The 17212-nt window shown below is 39.8% G+C and overlaps 1 protein-coding gene across 2 annotated transcripts in view; it reads left to right on the top strand.

Moving 5' to 3' along the window:
• LOC144194154 (talin-2) overlaps window positions 1-17212 on the top strand; it is a 58163-nt gene extending 40951 nt beyond the window's left edge. The window contains exons 30-59 of one of the 2 annotated variants that reach the window (XM_077713010.1): window positions 345-464; window positions 532-729; window positions 1219-1358; window positions 1428-1521; window positions 1714-1803; window positions 1899-2021; window positions 2170-2313; window positions 2509-2670; window positions 2788-2928; window positions 3115-3296; window positions 3681-3813; window positions 4241-4342; window positions 5103-5273; window positions 5396-5542; window positions 5966-6067; window positions 6171-6290; window positions 6365-6511; window positions 7193-7359; window positions 8212-8395; window positions 8491-8616; window positions 9173-9289; window positions 9681-9866; window positions 9943-10050; window positions 10175-10280; window positions 11101-11106; window positions 11590-11714; window positions 13516-13704; window positions 13775-13957; window positions 14573-14698; window positions 14899-17212. In XM_077713010.1, the coding sequence (XP_077569136.1) occupies window positions 345-464; window positions 532-729; window positions 1219-1358; window positions 1428-1521; window positions 1714-1803; window positions 1899-2021; window positions 2170-2313; window positions 2509-2670; window positions 2788-2928; window positions 3115-3296; window positions 3681-3813; window positions 4241-4342; window positions 5103-5273; window positions 5396-5542; window positions 5966-6067; window positions 6171-6290; window positions 6365-6511; window positions 7193-7359; window positions 8212-8395; window positions 8491-8616; window positions 9173-9289; window positions 9681-9866; window positions 9943-10050; window positions 10175-10280; window positions 11101-11106; window positions 11590-11714; window positions 13516-13704; window positions 13775-13957; window positions 14573-14698; window positions 14899-15027 (4068 nt within the window). In that variant the 3' untranslated portion in view covers window positions 15028-17212. Of the gene's footprint in view, window positions 1-344; window positions 465-531; window positions 730-1218; window positions 1359-1427; window positions 1522-1713; window positions 1804-1898; window positions 2022-2169; window positions 2314-2508; window positions 2671-2787; window positions 2929-3114; window positions 3297-3680; window positions 3814-4240; window positions 4343-5102; window positions 5274-5395; window positions 5543-5965; window positions 6068-6170; window positions 6291-6364; window positions 6512-7192; window positions 7369-8211; window positions 8396-8490; window positions 8617-9172; window positions 9290-9680; window positions 9867-9942; window positions 10051-10174; window positions 10281-11100; window positions 11715-13515; window positions 13705-13774; window positions 13958-14572; window positions 14699-14898 lie in introns of those variants that run through there. The other variant, XM_077713009.1, reaches the window with a different exon arrangement.

The following is a 17212-nucleotide window of genomic DNA, read 5'->3' as shown; positions in this document are numbered from 1 at the left end:
TTTATCCATCACCTTTCAATGTCAGCCATTAAGTTAAAAATGCTAATGAGGCTTTTTTAAACAAATTGTTGATAAAAAAAATACTTTATTATATAATATTTCCGTTGGGACAGAAGGTAAGAAGCAGATGGAACATCTGTTGTTTTAAGCTATGGACATAATTAAATACTAATACTGCATAATTAAGAAGGTGGTGCATTTCACAAGGAAAACATCTTTAATGATTTATGCTGTATCTCATTTTCCCAGCTCATTAAAAAAATGTTAGGTTGTGTTGCCTATGCAATGTTTTGTAATATAACATCATTTTAAAAAGAAAATTCTGGTCTTCCTCAAACGTGCAGGTGGCTAAAGCCGTGTCTCATTCATTGAACAACTGCGTCAACTGCCTGCCCGGTCAGAAAGATGTTGACATGGCACTCAAGAGCATCGGGGAAGCTAGCAAGAAGCTCCTCATTGAAAGTGTGAGTAGCATGAAGCACCTTGTAGGCACACAGGGAAAGAAACGCTGTTGTTTACTTGACTTTTTAGATCCCGCCGGCCTCTAAAACCTTTCAAGAGGCGCAGAGCGAGCTCAATCAAACGGCGGCTGATCTGAACCAGTCTGCGGGCGAGGTCGTCCACGCCTCTAGAGGCTCCAGCAGCCAGCTGGCGGTGGCGTCTGGCAAGTTCAGTGAAGATTTTGATGAGTTTTTGGATGCCGGCATCGAGATGGCAGGGCACACACAGGTCTGTCTTGCTTGTTGTAAACTATGCAAACAATCTTCTGTGTCTGTGCTTGCTACTTTCTTGCGGCTGCAACCGAGGGAATTTCCTGAATACAGGATGAAATAAAGTTCTAATCTAAATATATATATATATATATATGTATATCCATATAATACACAACGTAAATAGAGTATCAGCCAAGGCTCGAAACTTTTTAGTGTTTTGACTGCAATTGATCAACTTTCCTACTACAATAGGTTGGATTGGATAACTTTATTCATTCCGTATTTGGGAAATTTCATTGTCACAGTAGCAAGATGCCAAGAATCCAGATACAACAAAGACATTTTTGACATAAATAGATAGGTAATTAATAAGTTAATAAATAAATACATAAATATATAAGAAAAAATATCCACTTTTGCTTTAGCCCATGTTGTTTTTTCTCACTTTAAATTTTTCTAACTTTCACATTTCGGTCTTTTTGTCTTGGCTACCTGATCATTTCAGAAAAGGGACGACCAAGTTCAGGTGATCAGTAACCTGAAGAATATTTCCATGGCTTCCAGCAAGCTTTTGCTAGCTGCCAAGAGCCTATCCGTAGATCCGGCCGCAGCCAATGCCAAGAACCTACTATCGGCTGCTGCAAGGTACTACGCAAAAACTGCTAACATGAATCATTGCTCTTGAGTACTGAGTTTTCTTCTTCCATGTTTCAGAGCTGTGACTGACAGCATCAACCAGCTGATCACGCTGTGCACTCAGCAGGCACCGGGACAGAAGGAGTGTGATAACGCCTTAAGAGAGCTCGAGGTTATACACATTCTTTTTTTTTTTAATGAGGTTTCCCACAAAGGAAAGTTGAAAATATCAATATAGTTTGAAGGGAATTAGAACCAAAATATCTTGATTATTAGATCTCACATTTGTGTTTTTCTGTTATTTCGAGTAAAAGGCCAAAGCGGAATAATGTTTGTGTAAAAGAGCATTGCTGGATTCTTTCAGGCTGTTCGGGGAATGCTGGACAACCCCAACGAACCTGTCAATGACCTTTCTTATTTTGACTGTATCGAGAGTGTCATGGAAAATTCCAAGGTAGGCTATCCCGCTCCACCAGCAGGTCACAAAAACATCCGTCATTTGTGACCATCTGTTGCTCCACTACATTTATTCACTCGATTTATGCACAGATCTTGGGAGAATCCATGGCTGGAATTTCCCAGAACTGTAAGACTGGAGATGTCATGTCTTTTGGAAGCTGTGTTGGATTGGCGTCCAAAGCTCTCTGTGGGCTTACTGAAGCTGCAGGACAGGTATGCCCCCCATTTCCCCCAAATGGCATTCATTCAAGTGTTATTCCTTTCTCCAATGTGAAAATCCAAGTTAAAAGCATTATTTTTGTGAGTTTACAAAGGTACTTTAATTTAGCCAAAGTGTTAATAGGCTCTTTCTATATGGCAGTCGTCCTACCTGGTGGGTGTATCGGATCCCAATAGTCACGCGGGTCACCAGGGTTTGGTGGACCCCATCCAGTTTGCCAAAGCCAACCAGGCAATCCAGATGGCCTGCCAGAATCTTGTGGACCCAGAGAGCAGCGCCTCCCAGGTACAATGCAGCCATTGAATGAAACCTGCTCCAGATGTATTGTTTATTGTCTCCCAAGTTGGCAGTACAATATGGCTTGAAATGGGTGAAAATTGTCCCTTAGTTTGAGGGTTGATACATGCTATTTAAGTGCTGCAATGACCTTTTTAATGGAGCGAGAATCCTCAGGAGCATTTTTTCCTGTTGATATTTCAGGTACTCTCGGCAGCTACGATAGTGGCAAAGCACACGTCGGCCCTGTGCAACGCCTGCCGTCTTGCCTCTTCCAGGACCACCAATCCCGTTGCCAAGAGGCACTTTGTCCAGTCGGCTAAGGAGGTGGCCAACAGCACGGCAAACCTGGTCAAGACTATCAAGGTGGGGTTCAGTTTTGTCCTGTCAAGGTTATACATTGGATGGTAGAATAATTGACTATAGCTTTTGTCATTCTTTTAGTTTGTTGATGTCTTTATGGTTTTTTTTTTCCTACTCCAGGCTCTAGATGGGGATTTCTCTGATGAGAACAGAAATAAATGTCGAGTAGCAACGGCTCCTCTCATCGAAGCTGTTGAAAACCTGACTGTATTTGCATCCAACCCCGAATTCGCCAGCATACCGGCACAGATTAGTCATGAGGTCAGTCGCAAAAAGCTGTTCTAGAAGTGGTTTATCTGTGTTGGCATCACTCTGCGGTGTATCATAATTTGTTGCCAAAAAATGCTCATAGAAACCTAAAAAAAGTGACTGTTTTCTGACACATGTTAAAATGTTTTTAAATTAATCTATATTTATACTTGTCTACTACCAATCTACCTCACACAGGGTACAGTAGCCCAGGAGCCTATCATCCAATCAGCATGCTCAATGCTTGATAGCTCCACCTACCTGTTGAAGACTGCACGTTCATTGGTTATCAACCCCAAAGACCCGCCCACCTGGTCTGTTCTGGCCGGCCACTCGCGAACCGTCTCCGACTCAATCAAGAGTCTCATCACAGCCATTCGGTCAGTTTGCCTTGGAGCCTATGTTAAAGCTTATCAAATTTATTTTGTCTACATTTTACAATTTTTCGTTGTATCTTAGCGTTAAAAAGAATTGATTCTAAATGCTGGAAATAGTTTATACCTGCCAGATAGTGAATCAATATTACACCGCTAGTGGTTATTAACTATTTATTATAGTTAAAAATTCATGATTAGACTTGAATTTGGAATGTGGAGAAGGTCTTTTTTTTTCTTTCTCCTCCTGTGTTTTTCATTTTTTCTGTTTTTCCTTCCCCATCCGTCTTTGTCAAACTCTGTTCTTTCTACCACCTGTTCATCGTCCTCCAACCCGGCTCCCCCCCATCAATTTTATTGCTCTCTCTCTCCGGCCCATTTCCTTCTCAGGGACAAGGCCCCCGGCCAGCGCGAGTGCGATTTGTCAATTGATAACATCAACAAATGTATTCGAGAAATTGAGCAGGCCTCTCTGGCAGCAGTCAGCCAGAATTTACCCAGCAGAGATGACATCTCTCTGGAGGTAAAGTATCCGGAGGATAGCTATCGTCATTTTCCATTTTTAATACAATATAAACATACACACTCAATCTGTATGTATTCAACAATTTCTTTTAGATGTAATGTATACACATGCTTAAAATCCTCTTTTAGCCAGCTGACATTTCTCAATTTTTTTTTATCGTAACATGAAACTGCTGCAGCCAGCGCACAAAGGGTTCTATCCTAATAACAGTGAAAGGCTAAATAAATACATTTCTGTAATTGCAGTAAATGTCCTACAAATGTGTTTGTAACCAGGTTATTGTCTTTCACCTCTTTAGAGGAAATTCAGTTTGAGAGTAAATGCTAAGATCAATTTTTTCCACAAAGCAGATACTAGTTGCAAGACTTAAAATGGCACACAGCAACCAATGTACTTTCATTTCCTTTTTTAAAATTTTTTTTAGGCATTGCAAGAGCAGCTGACATCATCCGTACAGGAAATTGGCCACTTAATCGACCCTGTTTCCACTGCTGCTAGAGGCGAAGCTTCCCAACTAGGACACAAGGTGCAGTATATGGGGCAATGCGTGAATGAATTTAACGGTATGACTGTGAAAAAAGCAAAAGTGGCACTAGAGTGAACATGCATTTTCTTCTTGGAGAATACTTTTCAGACCCACCTCCATTAGGAACCCCCCCCCCAAAAAAAAAAAATTAGAACTTTTTTTCCAAATGCGGAATAGTGACGAAATTGTAAATTAAAGAGAAATTTCCTTCCATTGCGCGTTTACATTTTTCTCCCAGATTACCAATCAGAATCCATGAAAAATTGCTTCAAGCCAATCATTAATTGCTGATGATATTCACTAATAACAATTCAGGTCTGAAGTCAAAAACCACTCCATTGGAAATTTAGCCTCCATTCGGGAAAACAATTCCATAATCAAGTGAAAACAGCGTCATGATTTAACAATATGCGAGTAATCACGAAGGTTGTTGGATAGCAATCACGCTGCATCAGCAATTTCTTAAGCGTCCTGCCAGGTCTGCATTCTGGGGTAAAGGTCAGTCCTATCTTCCAGTAAACTGTCTTCAGAACGAGGACTCGGTGACATATTAAAATCCCGGCCTCGCCCAAGACAAATTGAAGAAGCTCTCATGCAAAAATGATTAAATGCACACATATATATATATAATAGTATGACAGAATTTTTTGGGGGGGTCCTACCTTGACAGAATGGTTTAATTTCTGTTGATGGTCATCTTTGTTAATCAGCTATGAAAAAAAGATTAAAATGTTGATAATCAAACTTCTTTTGAATTCAGGTAAGTCAGCTGGCTGGGTACTTTGAACCGCTGAGTCAAGCTGCAGTGGGCGTGGCTTCCAAGTTGAGGGACCACCAGCAGCAGATGACATTCCTCGATCAGACCAAGACCTTGGCCGAGTCCGCCTTGCAGATGCTTTATGCTGCTAAAGAGGGCGGAGGAAACCGCAAGGTCAGATCTTTATTTACCGTTTATCATAACCATGGAAAATTAATGGTTCGTTTTTTTTTCTTCCCCAAGCCAAGCTACTACTTTTTTAAATGGGTGTACTAACTGTTTTTTGCCATTTTCAGGCGTCCCACACACACGACGCCATTGCCGAAGCCTCCCAGCTCATGAAGGAAGCCGTGGATGACATCATGGTGACATTGAACGAGGCTGCAAGCGAAGTCGGCATGGTCGGGGGAATGGTGGATTCCATCGCGGAATCCATGGCCAAAGTACGTCCAATTTGGTAACTCATTCTTGCAGCGGGGCAATGATGAGTAAGATTTAGTTGCCATGACGACTGCAGAGGAGAAGCTGGAGAATTTCTCATCTCTTTGCTGGCTTCCCGTGATGTGTTAATCTAACACAAAGCTTTAATGTATATAGTGCAATCTGGCAGTCACATTTTTGTCTTTTTTTAACCTGTGATCACATAATCACTAGATTCTTCCTTAACACTGTCTGCATTTTAATAGAGCTATTAAGTATGCTTTATCACGGGCATTCATTTAATAATGTATTTAAGGTGATGGTTGTTATGAACAAAATTACTAATGCGAGTCCAGCAAGTGTCATTGCAAAATGAAAGAATTTTTATGTAAATTATGTTATGTATTGTCCCTTCAAATTCAATCTAAATGTCTGTTCTTTTTCAGCTTGATGAGGGAACACCCCCTGAACCCCAAGGCTCATTTGTGGATTACCAGACCAGTATGGTCAAACACTCCAAAGCTATAGCGGTCACAGCTCAGGAAATGGTAAATCCTTTTCGATCTCAAAAGTTCCACGTGAAGGCAAAGTGGAACAAATTTCATTTTTGATCTATTTTTTATTGGTCAATTCTGGTCTGTTGTGATTCAGATGACAAAATCAGTGACATGTCCAGACGAACTTGGAGGTCTTGCATCTCAGGTGACCGTCGACTTTAGCCAGTTGGCCGTAGATGGACGGATGGCTGCCCACACGGCCGAGCCCGTGGAGGTGGGACTAGTGACACGGACGGCTTCACATAACAACAACACGCTGGGAAATCACGGGCAAGTTTCTGTTTCCAGATCGGCTTCCAGATCAAGACTCGAGTTCAGGAGTTGGGCCATGGTTGCATCTACCTGGTGCAAAAGGCTGGAGCGCTACAAGTTACTCCTTCTGACAGCTATACCAAGCGCGAGCTCATTGAATGCGCACGCACAGTTACAGAAAAGGTAGGCCATGTGTGTCAAAGTGACGGCTCAGGGGCCAAATCTGGCCCGCCACATCATTTTGTGTGGCCCGGGAAAGTAAATCATGAGAGCCGACTTTCTGTTTTAGGATCAAATTAAAATGAAGAGTATAGATGTATATTCAATTTCCTGATTTTCCCCCTTTTAAATCAATAATTGTAATTTTTTTAATCCATTTTTTCCGTTTTTCGGTCAAAAATCATTTTGTAAAATCTAAAAATATATATATATAAAAAGCTAAAATAAACATCGTTTTATTTAGATCTTTAAAAAACGGAATATTCAGGGCTTTTAATCCAGTTAATTTATTCCATTTATATATAAAAAAATCTAAATATTCTATCTGAAACGTGAAATAATGTCGACGTTAAAGCGGCCCGCAAACCAACCCGAGTCTGACACCCTTGAGGTAGGCAACCTCACATCAATAGATGTTCTTCGAGAATGTATTCATTCACCTTGTTTAATTAATTTTTTTCCACTGAACTTGTTTTTTATAGTCACAATAGTGGCGAATATTCCGCTAACTGTAACAGTGAAAATTGATTACACAATGAGTGCCATCCGCGGCAGCCAATGAGTGACTAATCCTTTTTTTTCCCCGCGAGCATACACACAAAGCCCATAATTAAAGCCTTTCTGTTGTCTTGTGTGGGTCCTCAGGTGTCTTTGGTGTTGTCGGCTCTCCAGGCAGGCAACAAGGGAACGCAAGCCTGCATCACAGCAGCCAGCGCCGTGTCGGGCATCATCGCCGATCTGGACACTACCATCATGTTCGCCTCAGCCGCAACGCTCAATGCAGAAAACGGCGAGTCCTTTGCTGACCACAGGTGGGAGAGGTCAATTCCATCTCTTTTTTAATTTTGGAGGGGGATTTTACTCTTCAAGTCAAATTAAGATTACGCTTATGTGATGGAATGACTCAGTAGAAGGCAGAAAAAAAGGAGAGAAAAATGTCTTTCTGTCGAAAAGTGCAAAAAACCCCTCAGAATTTGATGAATGAAGTGTCATATCTTTCTTGGTTTTGAAGATGTCTCTTTGTGATTTCTTACCGTGACAACAAAAGGAGACAAACGTCTGATGTTATTCGCCGCAATGACCCAAAAGATGATCTGAGATTGGAAAAGAAAATTGTTTTGTGGAATTGCTCATCATGTCCTTCCACGGGCATGAAAGCAGAAAACTCACAAAAGCCTTGACCGGGGGGATGGGTGGGCTGGGATTGATCTTTCACTTTACACACATTTTAGTTCTGCTTTAGCTGATACGTAGAAAGCTGTTATCTATTTAACATTTTGAAAATGCCTATTAACATTTTTGCAGACAGGATGTAAACAAAGTTCGTTTATATACAAATAAATCCAATTTTGAATGTACCCTCTACATTCTACAATGACAATACTAGCAATGAAGTTTATGTATGTGTTTTTAGTTTTATACTATAAAAATACAGTGGCACAAAACAGCTCCAAAAAAACATTTAGATCACTTAAATAAAAGCAGAATTTCATAAAAGTCACAAAAATAATAAAAAAATGTTTGGAAAAAACAACTCTATTTTCAAAGACGGAAATGAAGATCTTGGTCATTTTATTGGTTTTGATTTGCTATACTGGGGTTTTTTATGAAATTTTTAAAGACTTTAGTCTCATTCCATGCCGATAACTCTTATCTCTCCTCAGAGAAAACATCCTGAAGACAGCCAAAGCTCTAGTGGAGGACACAAAGATGTTGGTGTCTGGTGCCGCTTCTGGGCAAGACAAGTTGTCACAAGCTGCCCAATCCTCTGCCAAAACCATCACCCAGCTCACCGACGTTGTCAAACTGGGGGCGGCTAGCATTGGCTCTGATGACCCAGAGACACAGGTTACCTGCTCACTTTCTTTCTACAAGTCACTGCTGAACTACACGACTACATAGCGCTCTATTATTATTTGACCACCTGATTCTTTTAACTTTAGGTGGTTCTGATAAATGCCGTCAAAGACGTCGCCAAGGCTCTCGCAGAGCTCATCAGCGCTACCAAATGTGCTGCCGGCAAAACAGCAGATGACCCATCCATGTATCAACTTAAGGGTGCAGCCAAGGTGATGGCAATTTCATATTAAAGATATATTCGAACTATCATTTCTGTGCGTCATATTGTGTTTAATAAGAGTGAAGCTCATAAAAGTTATGTAAAGTGACCAGTAGAGTTATGTTTATGTCCAAAGGAAATTGTTAAACAATCCTTGAAGGATCTACATATCATGTGGTTTTGTGCAACCCCTGTCGATTTTCTTTAGGTACTACAAGCCTAACTGCTTAACCAAATGGAAATTTACAAAAACGGTGATTTATCAAATTAAGGAATAAATACTAGTCTAATATAGGCACTCATGGGCCTCAATAATAGACACACCAACTCAATCGCTCTCAGAAAAGTTTAAAAACTTAGCATTGAGTGGAAATTATCTTAAATGTAGTACTGTTTTCTGTAATTTAACTAATAAAACGTGTCTATTTACATAATGAGTAAATGTACACATTGGCAGTTGGATTGTTTTTACATATATATCAGCAGGTTTCTCTTAAAAAGCCTAATTTTGAGTTTTTATAGAGTTCAGTGCCAGGATTTTGACGGACTGTAATTATTGTTTGCAGGTTATGGTGACAAATGTGACCTCGCTGCTGAAAACGGTGAAGGCCGTGGAGGACGAGGCCACGCGGGGTACCAGAGCACTGGAGTCCACCATTGAGTGCATCAAACAGGAAATGACTGTAAGATAAGGCTGCCTAACATAATATTGATAAATACAGTAGTGCTCAAATACCCTATAAAAAATGGAGTGAAGAAATATTAATCATCAAAACAGTTTGGCGAGCTTGTTTGCTTATCAATAGGACAAAATAATATTTGGACCAACAAATGCAAGATTTTGTTTGTCTCTATGGGTGCAGATTGATGGTTAATTAAGTCAGAGTTAAGAAAAAAAACATCTTTTGTTGTCCTGAAAAATGTTTTTATTTTTATTTTGTCTTTTAAATACTAAGAAAACATTACAAGGCATGCAAAATTGAACAAAAATAGGCCCAAACCTTACAGGGTTAAATGTGTGAGAAAAAAAAATTCAAGTCACATGACGCCAAACACCCATATGGCCATTTCCAGGTATTCCACTCCCGCGACCCCCCGAACAAAACAACCACACCCGAAGAATTTATCCGCATAACCAAGGGCATCACCATGGCGACGGCCAAAGCGGTGGCGGCTGGCAACTCTGCCCGACAGGAGGACATCATCCACACAGCCAACTTGAGTCGCAAGGCTGTCTCTGACATGCTCGCCAGCTGCAAGGTTCTTACTTTACAGTCCATCACTTGATGAGCGAAAGAGTCAAGCTATACAATAGTGATTCATTTGTGTTCTGCAGCAAGCGGCTTTCCATCCCGATGTCAACGAGGAGGTCAAGAACAGGGCGCTGAGATTAGGGTCAGAGTGCACGACTGGATATATTGATCTGCTTGAACAAGTGCTTATGGTACGTGGCATTCTTTTGTCTAACTGTATCTTTACTAGGTTTGCTGTGTGAGTCCAGGATAATAATCCAGGATCATACACTAGTTTTACTAGTGTGTTTAGTCAGTTATGTTTTTTGCGCGTAGGTATTGCAAAGGCCGACTAATGAGCAGAAGCAGCAGCTTGCAGCGTGTTCAAAACGAGTGGCGGGATCGGTCACAGAACTCATCCAGTCTGCCGAGGCCATGAAAGGTAAACACACACACACACACATAGCAAAATTAGACAGTACAGTAAACATTGCTCATATATGCCGAATTCTGACACCTTTATATTGGATAATTGGACTTTATTCCACCTGTGCTCTGGAAATTTTGTTGTCACAGTAACAAGAGAGTGAGGATGCAGAAATAGGAAAGGCATTTTAGACAAATACAGGGACAAAAATGTACTCACTTTTAGAATTAAAATGTACTCACTAAAAGGTTTTCTGGTCATTCTAAAAGTGAGTACATTTTTTGAGACACCCTGTAGATAGGTAATAAGTTAATAAATAAATTCATGAATAAATATATAGATTAGTAAGCATGTTGCTGAAATATTGTTGAGGACAAAGTGTACAGTCAAAGAATAAATGTGTAATTTCTGAAACAACTATTTTTTATTTTATAAATAGTCCTTGTTTCTCAAGAACAGACATTCAGTGAATCACATAATACATTCAAATATCATTACAAAGTATGATCGCCCTGATCTGATATAATTAGTCACACAACTGCTTGTCTCTAATATTCCTTGGTAGCTATTAAAAATGTACCTTGCATTTTAATTTTCCCAAATTAACCGTTTTCTATTACAGTCCATACTGTTACCTCATTGTCTGCCATTGACGACGATTGACAGCCAATTCATTTTAGCTGCCAACCCTCCCAGATCGAATCGATTATCTATCTCTGTAAATGGCAGGCAATGAGCTAAAAGCTGTGAAAAACTATAATTGCTTATCAATTTAACAAATTGCTTGATTCCCAAGAATGTTAACCCTGCTGTCGTCCTTGTTTTGTCGCCACAGATGAAGGTAAGTTAGGGTTGTTTTTGGTATTGAAACTGATACACCAATCCCTCTATACAGGTTTTATTGTTTGTTTTTGTTTTACGGTCGCTAATACAAATTCATTTCATCCCATCTCCAAGTTGGACTGCATCACTTTGTTTTAAGCACTTAAATCAGTGGTGTCAAATATAAGGCCTGTGGGCCAGAAGTAGCCCGCCATGGGGTCCGCGATCCGGCCCGTCGGGGTGTGCTGCCTCAGTCACCTTAAATTAAAAAATGTTTAATAGCCAAACATGAACTGGTCCACATGAGATCTAGTTGGCATGATTATGCCCCTGCGAGGCAAACTGAGTTTGACACCCCTGACCTTAATCATCACTTCATGCGTGTTGTGGTGGCTGTGGCACCTCCATCATTGTGGGAACGTCGTGAAGCATGATCTTTAAATCGGAAGTTTTTATACGCAAACCTCCTTCGTGACGGGTACATTGTCATCCCTCGGACCAGGTTCTGAGTGGGTGGACCCCGAAGACCCGACGGTTATCGCTGAGACCGAGCTGCTTGGGGCGGCGGCGTCCATTGAGGCGGCTGCGAAGAAGCTGGAGCAGCTCAAACCTCGAGCCAAGCCCAAGGTGAGACATATGTACAGTAAACTGCACACAGAATTTTTTAAAATATTTTTTCTAAGAATAAAGGTTCTTTATAGTATTGACCATATGTATTGGTAGGTCAAATGTTTCCTTGATTTGTGAAATTTCACTTTAAAAGTTGGACTTCAGCCAATAGTGGTAGTTAGTGTGCTGTGAAGGTACAAAAAGTTCATCACACATTTTAGTAAAAGTATATCAAACTTCTCAGCAGATTCTTAGATCTTAAATTCATTTTTATCACTCCTAACTATTTTCAGTTTTAGGGAATGAACATTTTAAAATGTCTTCTAAATCTGTTTTATGTAATTGGCGAAAATTCAAAGCATAATTGTTAAACCGTTAACCCAAAACAATGTTTCTAGAAATGTGGATGTTGTGTCTCTTGTGTTGTCTCCTCCATGTTGACATATTTCCAACATATAAACATGTCCCCCTCTCCCTTTCTACCACCCAATTCTTTAGTTCCATTCATCCCCGAAAAGAATTGCAATATCCCACTCAGGATTTGGCCCCATTCTTCTCTGCCATCTTTCTTCTTCATCCCCATCCTTCCATCTGCGATAACCCAAGCTAAATCCCCTTTGCAGTTTTTCCTTATACTCCTTCAAATCAATCTCCCCCTCAATTTACCCCGCCACCCTTTCCTCGTGTCCCTCCCCCGCCTTGCCTGCCCCCGCCTTCGGAGGCCTCCTCTGCAGGGCTCTGTCTGATATGTTTGATATATTAGGTTGTTATTCAGTCCCAACTATATATCAAACATATTCCTACAGTGTCCCGCTCTGTCTACAGACTTGTGGTGTGTGAATGCGCATTTGTCTGTGTTAGAGAGCACGAAAGCCAGAAAGATGATGAGGGAATTTATAAGAAAACAGATTGAAGAGGTTTAACAGGTTGGGGGGGGGGGATGGAATGAAACATTGTTGTGAATTTAAGGAAAATTCTCATCTTGCCACCAAGCATTCAAACTTGACTGGCATGAAACCACAAGTACTGAAACTAAAAATTGCTTCCACCAAATTTTGTACTTTAATAATACACTGGTGTCAAAGTGGCGGCCCGGGGCCAAATCTGGCCCGCCACATCATTTTGTGTGGCCCGAGAAAGTAAATCATGAGTGCCGACTTTCTGTTTTAGGATCAAATTCAAATGAAGAGTATATATGTATATGACATTTCCTGATTTTCACCCTTTTAAATCAATAATTGTAATTTTTTAATCATTTTTTTCTGTTTTTAGTTCAAAAATCATTTTGTCAAATCTAAGAATATATAAAAATATGGTCTGTTTTCCACTTTAGTATTGAACATAATGATTAAAAGAGATTTTCCTTTACTAAGAAAAAGAAAGCTCAAATAAACATTGTTTTAGATCTATAAAATATTGAATAGTTGGGTCTTTTAATCCAGTTCTTTTAATCCATTCATTAAAAAAAAATCTAAATATTATATCTAAAATGGTCAGGCCCACATCAAAAACCATTTGACACAAGGTTTGGAGGAAAACAGTTTGGGAGTAAATGTTCCAAGTCTATCAAATTGGTATCGAACCATTAAATGTAGACAAATATTGATTGAGTGTTTTTGGAAAAACAACCCTCTGATTATTAGTTAGATGCCAGGATGTGGATGTATGGCTGGTTTGTTTGGGTCTTCAGCGTGTACAATGTAACCCTCATTTACATATGCACTTGTCCGCTCCTCGTTGCTATTTAGATAAAGTGTGTGGGTAGATAGAGAGATAAGTGTAAAATTCATGCCAATATGCCTTGTTTTTTTTCCCTCAGATGGCAGACGAGACGTTGAACTTTGAGGAGCAAATCCTTGAGGCTGCCAAGTCCATCGCAGCCGCTACAAGCGCCCTGGTCAAATCAGCCTCGGCCGCTCAGCGGGAGCTGGTGGCCCAGGGAAAAGTGGGCTCCATCCCAGCCAACGCCGTCGACGACGGACAGTGGTCCCAAGGGCTAATCTCGGCTGTGAGTATGCCCAACGATTGATTGTGGAACCCAGATGTTAAGGTGGCCAACAAAATGGAACCTTTTCCAGGCACGTATGGTGGCGGCGGCCACGAGCAACCTGTGCGAGGCGGCTAACGCGTCCGTGCAAGGCCACGCTAGCGAGGAGAAACTCATTTCTTCGGCCAAGCAGGTGGCCGCTTCCACTGCACAGTTGCTGGTGGCCTGCAAGGTTAAGGCTGACCAGGACTCGGAGGCCATGAGAAGACTTCAGGTACAGATACTGCTGAACTGTGTTTATACTGTAGTTAGGAAAATGTTAAAAAGTTGCATTTTACTGTTAAAGAAAAGAAAGAAAATGGAAAAAATGTCCATTCAAACATATTGACCCTTGTTCAAATTGTTTGCTAGCTTCATACTAATCCTTCCTAAGGAATTACTATATATATTTTTTTTATTTAGGTTAGGTTAGAACTTTATTTCATTCCATATTTGGGATTTTTTTTGTTGCATTAGCAAGACAGGCACAAGACACACAAGACATTGTAGACCTAGCTAAGAAACTGGAGCAACACATAGGAAGACTTCTACAGACTGAGACTGAGTTTACATACATATAAACCCTCACGTAATTTAAGGAAAAATAGATGGAAAGAAAGCATAAGAGCAATTATTTATTATTATTATTATTATTATTATAACAGTTTTTCTCATTTTAAGTAGTTGAGCGAGATTGAAAACGTTAATATTTATTTCTCTCGACCCGGTGGTTGGGGACTCCTGTTTTAGAGTATTTAATCTCATACCATGTATTAATCTATCCCTACTTTTCTAGTGTGCTGAGTGTGTGTATTACCAGGTGAGTGTTTTATGATACCTATTTGTCTAGATTGCCGGCAATGCGGTGAAGAAGGCGTCTGACAACCTGGTGAGAGCGGCTCAAAAGGCAGCCTTTGACAAAGCGGACGAAGACAATGTTGTGGTCAAGACTAAATTTGTGGGAGGGATTGCACAGGTAAATGCCTACTTCATTTAGTCAGTCATTTTTGAGGTAAGAAGCCTAATATTTGCTTTATCTGGTCCGTAAACTCTGCCACTTTTTTGACTAATTAACTACTAGTTGAGGCTGTAATTTTTGTACAAATTCTTTATTTTTTTTTCTCACGCAACACTTCAAATGTCAAATGACTTGAAATTTAACTTTGTTCCACGCAGATCATTGCAGCACAAGAGGAGATGCTCAGGAAAGAGCGAGAACTGGAAGAAGCTCGCAAAAAGTTGGCTCAGATCCGGCAGCAACAGTACAAGTTCTTGCCAAGCGAACTGCGTGAGGACAACAACTAAAACGAGCACATCCGTGACTTAAAACATCTCTGCTTTGAGACTTAATGGAAGAGAGCAGTCAGGTGGTCTTAACAATGGCTGCTTTTGGGGTAAAAAAAAATGTCTCCCTGTACTACAACACAGCTACTTCGACTTATCTCAAACCGAATGTGACCCACACGAACGTTCGTAAATGATCATTTAGCTGAATTGAAAAGCTTGGATGTGGCGAGAATGTCTTTAAATGGCCGTGCGAAGTCACAAAAGCACGTTGACGAAGGATGGTTTTACGTACTTGTCGCTGTAAATCTGACTCATGGATGTGTTTTGGATTTTGAGGGTTTTTTTGTCAAGGATGCGCATGTTTATTTTACTCCAATCTGCAACAGCCTCTCGAACTCAAAGGTGACTAATAGAAGTTATGAAATGAATATTTATAATCAATTTAAGCTTATTTTTTTCCTCCAATCAGCTAAAATGGTCACTTTGGAGGATATGAATCTGATGCAATAACACGCATGGTGCTTTAGAGGTCAGTGTTCTGCGTGGGAAAAATTCAAGGTATACTATTAATAATTTACTTTTTTTTCGACCATCTAAAAATCTGAATAATTAATTGGCTGGTAAGAAGAAGTAACTCAAAGTATGGTAAAGTATGAATCCATTTTCTCTATGAAAACATGCAATATTTCTGGTTCAGTTGAAATAACAGTTAACCTTTATTCTTTTTTTTTTTGTTGTTTTTTTAACTGAAGGGATGTGGCTTTATGAATTCACCACCTGCAATAGATGAGCCCTTTGTTTACCAAAATGTGATTGTTATGGCTTTCTGCCTTACGTTATGTACAGGTATGGTGTAAATCCAGGTTAGAGCATGGCTTCAGTCGCATTGTCACAATTCAGAACCTTCTACGTGGATGCACAAATATCTCAACACAACTTCAAATGGACATTTTCGGGATGGATGAAGTTTTTTTTTGTATTATCGTGTACATGAGTGACGGCGAGTGTTTTGTGTGTGCACTCATAGTGTTGTTATTATTATTATTAGTGCCTTAGTCCTTAGCCTATACGGTGTCAATGTTGTGTGTGTGTGTTTTGACTGGAAGCACAAGTACGTTTTAGGCTATGGAGGTTCTCATATGTTGTTATTGTGGGTGTGAACATCTTCCAACTGTAGAAAAGCCTGCAATTGCACATGCTATCATCAATGTGATACATTTTTATGGTGTTTTTTGGGGGTTTGTAGCAGTGGTTCACTGCATTTGTGGCACGTCTTTCATCATTAGGATACATTTAAAGGCCTTTTATTCAATGAGGGAGTTGGGCCACTATATTTTTGTGAAGTATCCTATCAATATGATATTTAAATTATTATATGGGGGTGTTGGAAGTGGGTCAGGTTAAATAATGTCACATTTACAGGCATTTCTGAATATGATACATTTACAATGATTGACATCAATCTTTAATCAGTAAAGGTATTTATTTTGGAGGAGGAAATAAGTAGACTAAATTTAACATGTTGGTCAATGGAAGTTTTTTTAAGGCTTGATGGAATTGGTTTAATGCATTTTTCTTTTAATGTCACAGTTGCTTTAAGGCTTTTTTCATCTGTCTTCATTTACAGGGCTATTCTGGTACTGGATTGCTGGATTTTCATCATGTTTATCAACATTCACAATAATGTAAGGACATTTTAGAGAATAATATTGCTGTTCCACTACGTTTTTTTAAAGGTATGCCATCATTCAAACACATTAAAGGCCTTATTTGTGGTGATATGATAATACTGCATTTTCACCGTTTAGGAGCGATAAAACTACATTTTTAGTTTCTCAATATAGGACACATTTATAGACCTTTTTGAAGGATGCTTGTACACGTGTGTTGTTGGGTTGTAAAACAAACAACAAACTGGTTTTGTTTATCAATCTCCTGCCTATTTTTTTTAAGTAATGACCTACTGAATACGCATTTTATGAACCAATAGGCTTCCTCCCAACTCCCCGGATACGAGCATAAAAAAAGTGTATGTGATGTTAACATTTTTGTCAACAAGATGTTGTGAGACCTTTTACAGATGTTGTGCGTTTTCCCCTTGAACAGATTGATGATAAAGATGACATATATAAGATATTTATCCAGCCATCATAAAGCTATTTTTTTGTATTTACAGGAAATAAAGTGTTGCATTGTCTGGAGA

This window comes from Stigmatopora nigra, chromosome 3 (assembly GCF_051989575.1).
Source record: "Stigmatopora nigra isolate UIUO_SnigA chromosome 3, RoL_Snig_1.1, whole genome shotgun sequence".
Lineage (NCBI taxonomy): Eukaryota > Metazoa > Chordata > Actinopteri > Syngnathiformes > Syngnathidae > Stigmatopora > Stigmatopora nigra.
Note: the sequence above shows the minus strand (reverse complement) of the source record. Positions and strands in the feature narration are given on the sequence as shown.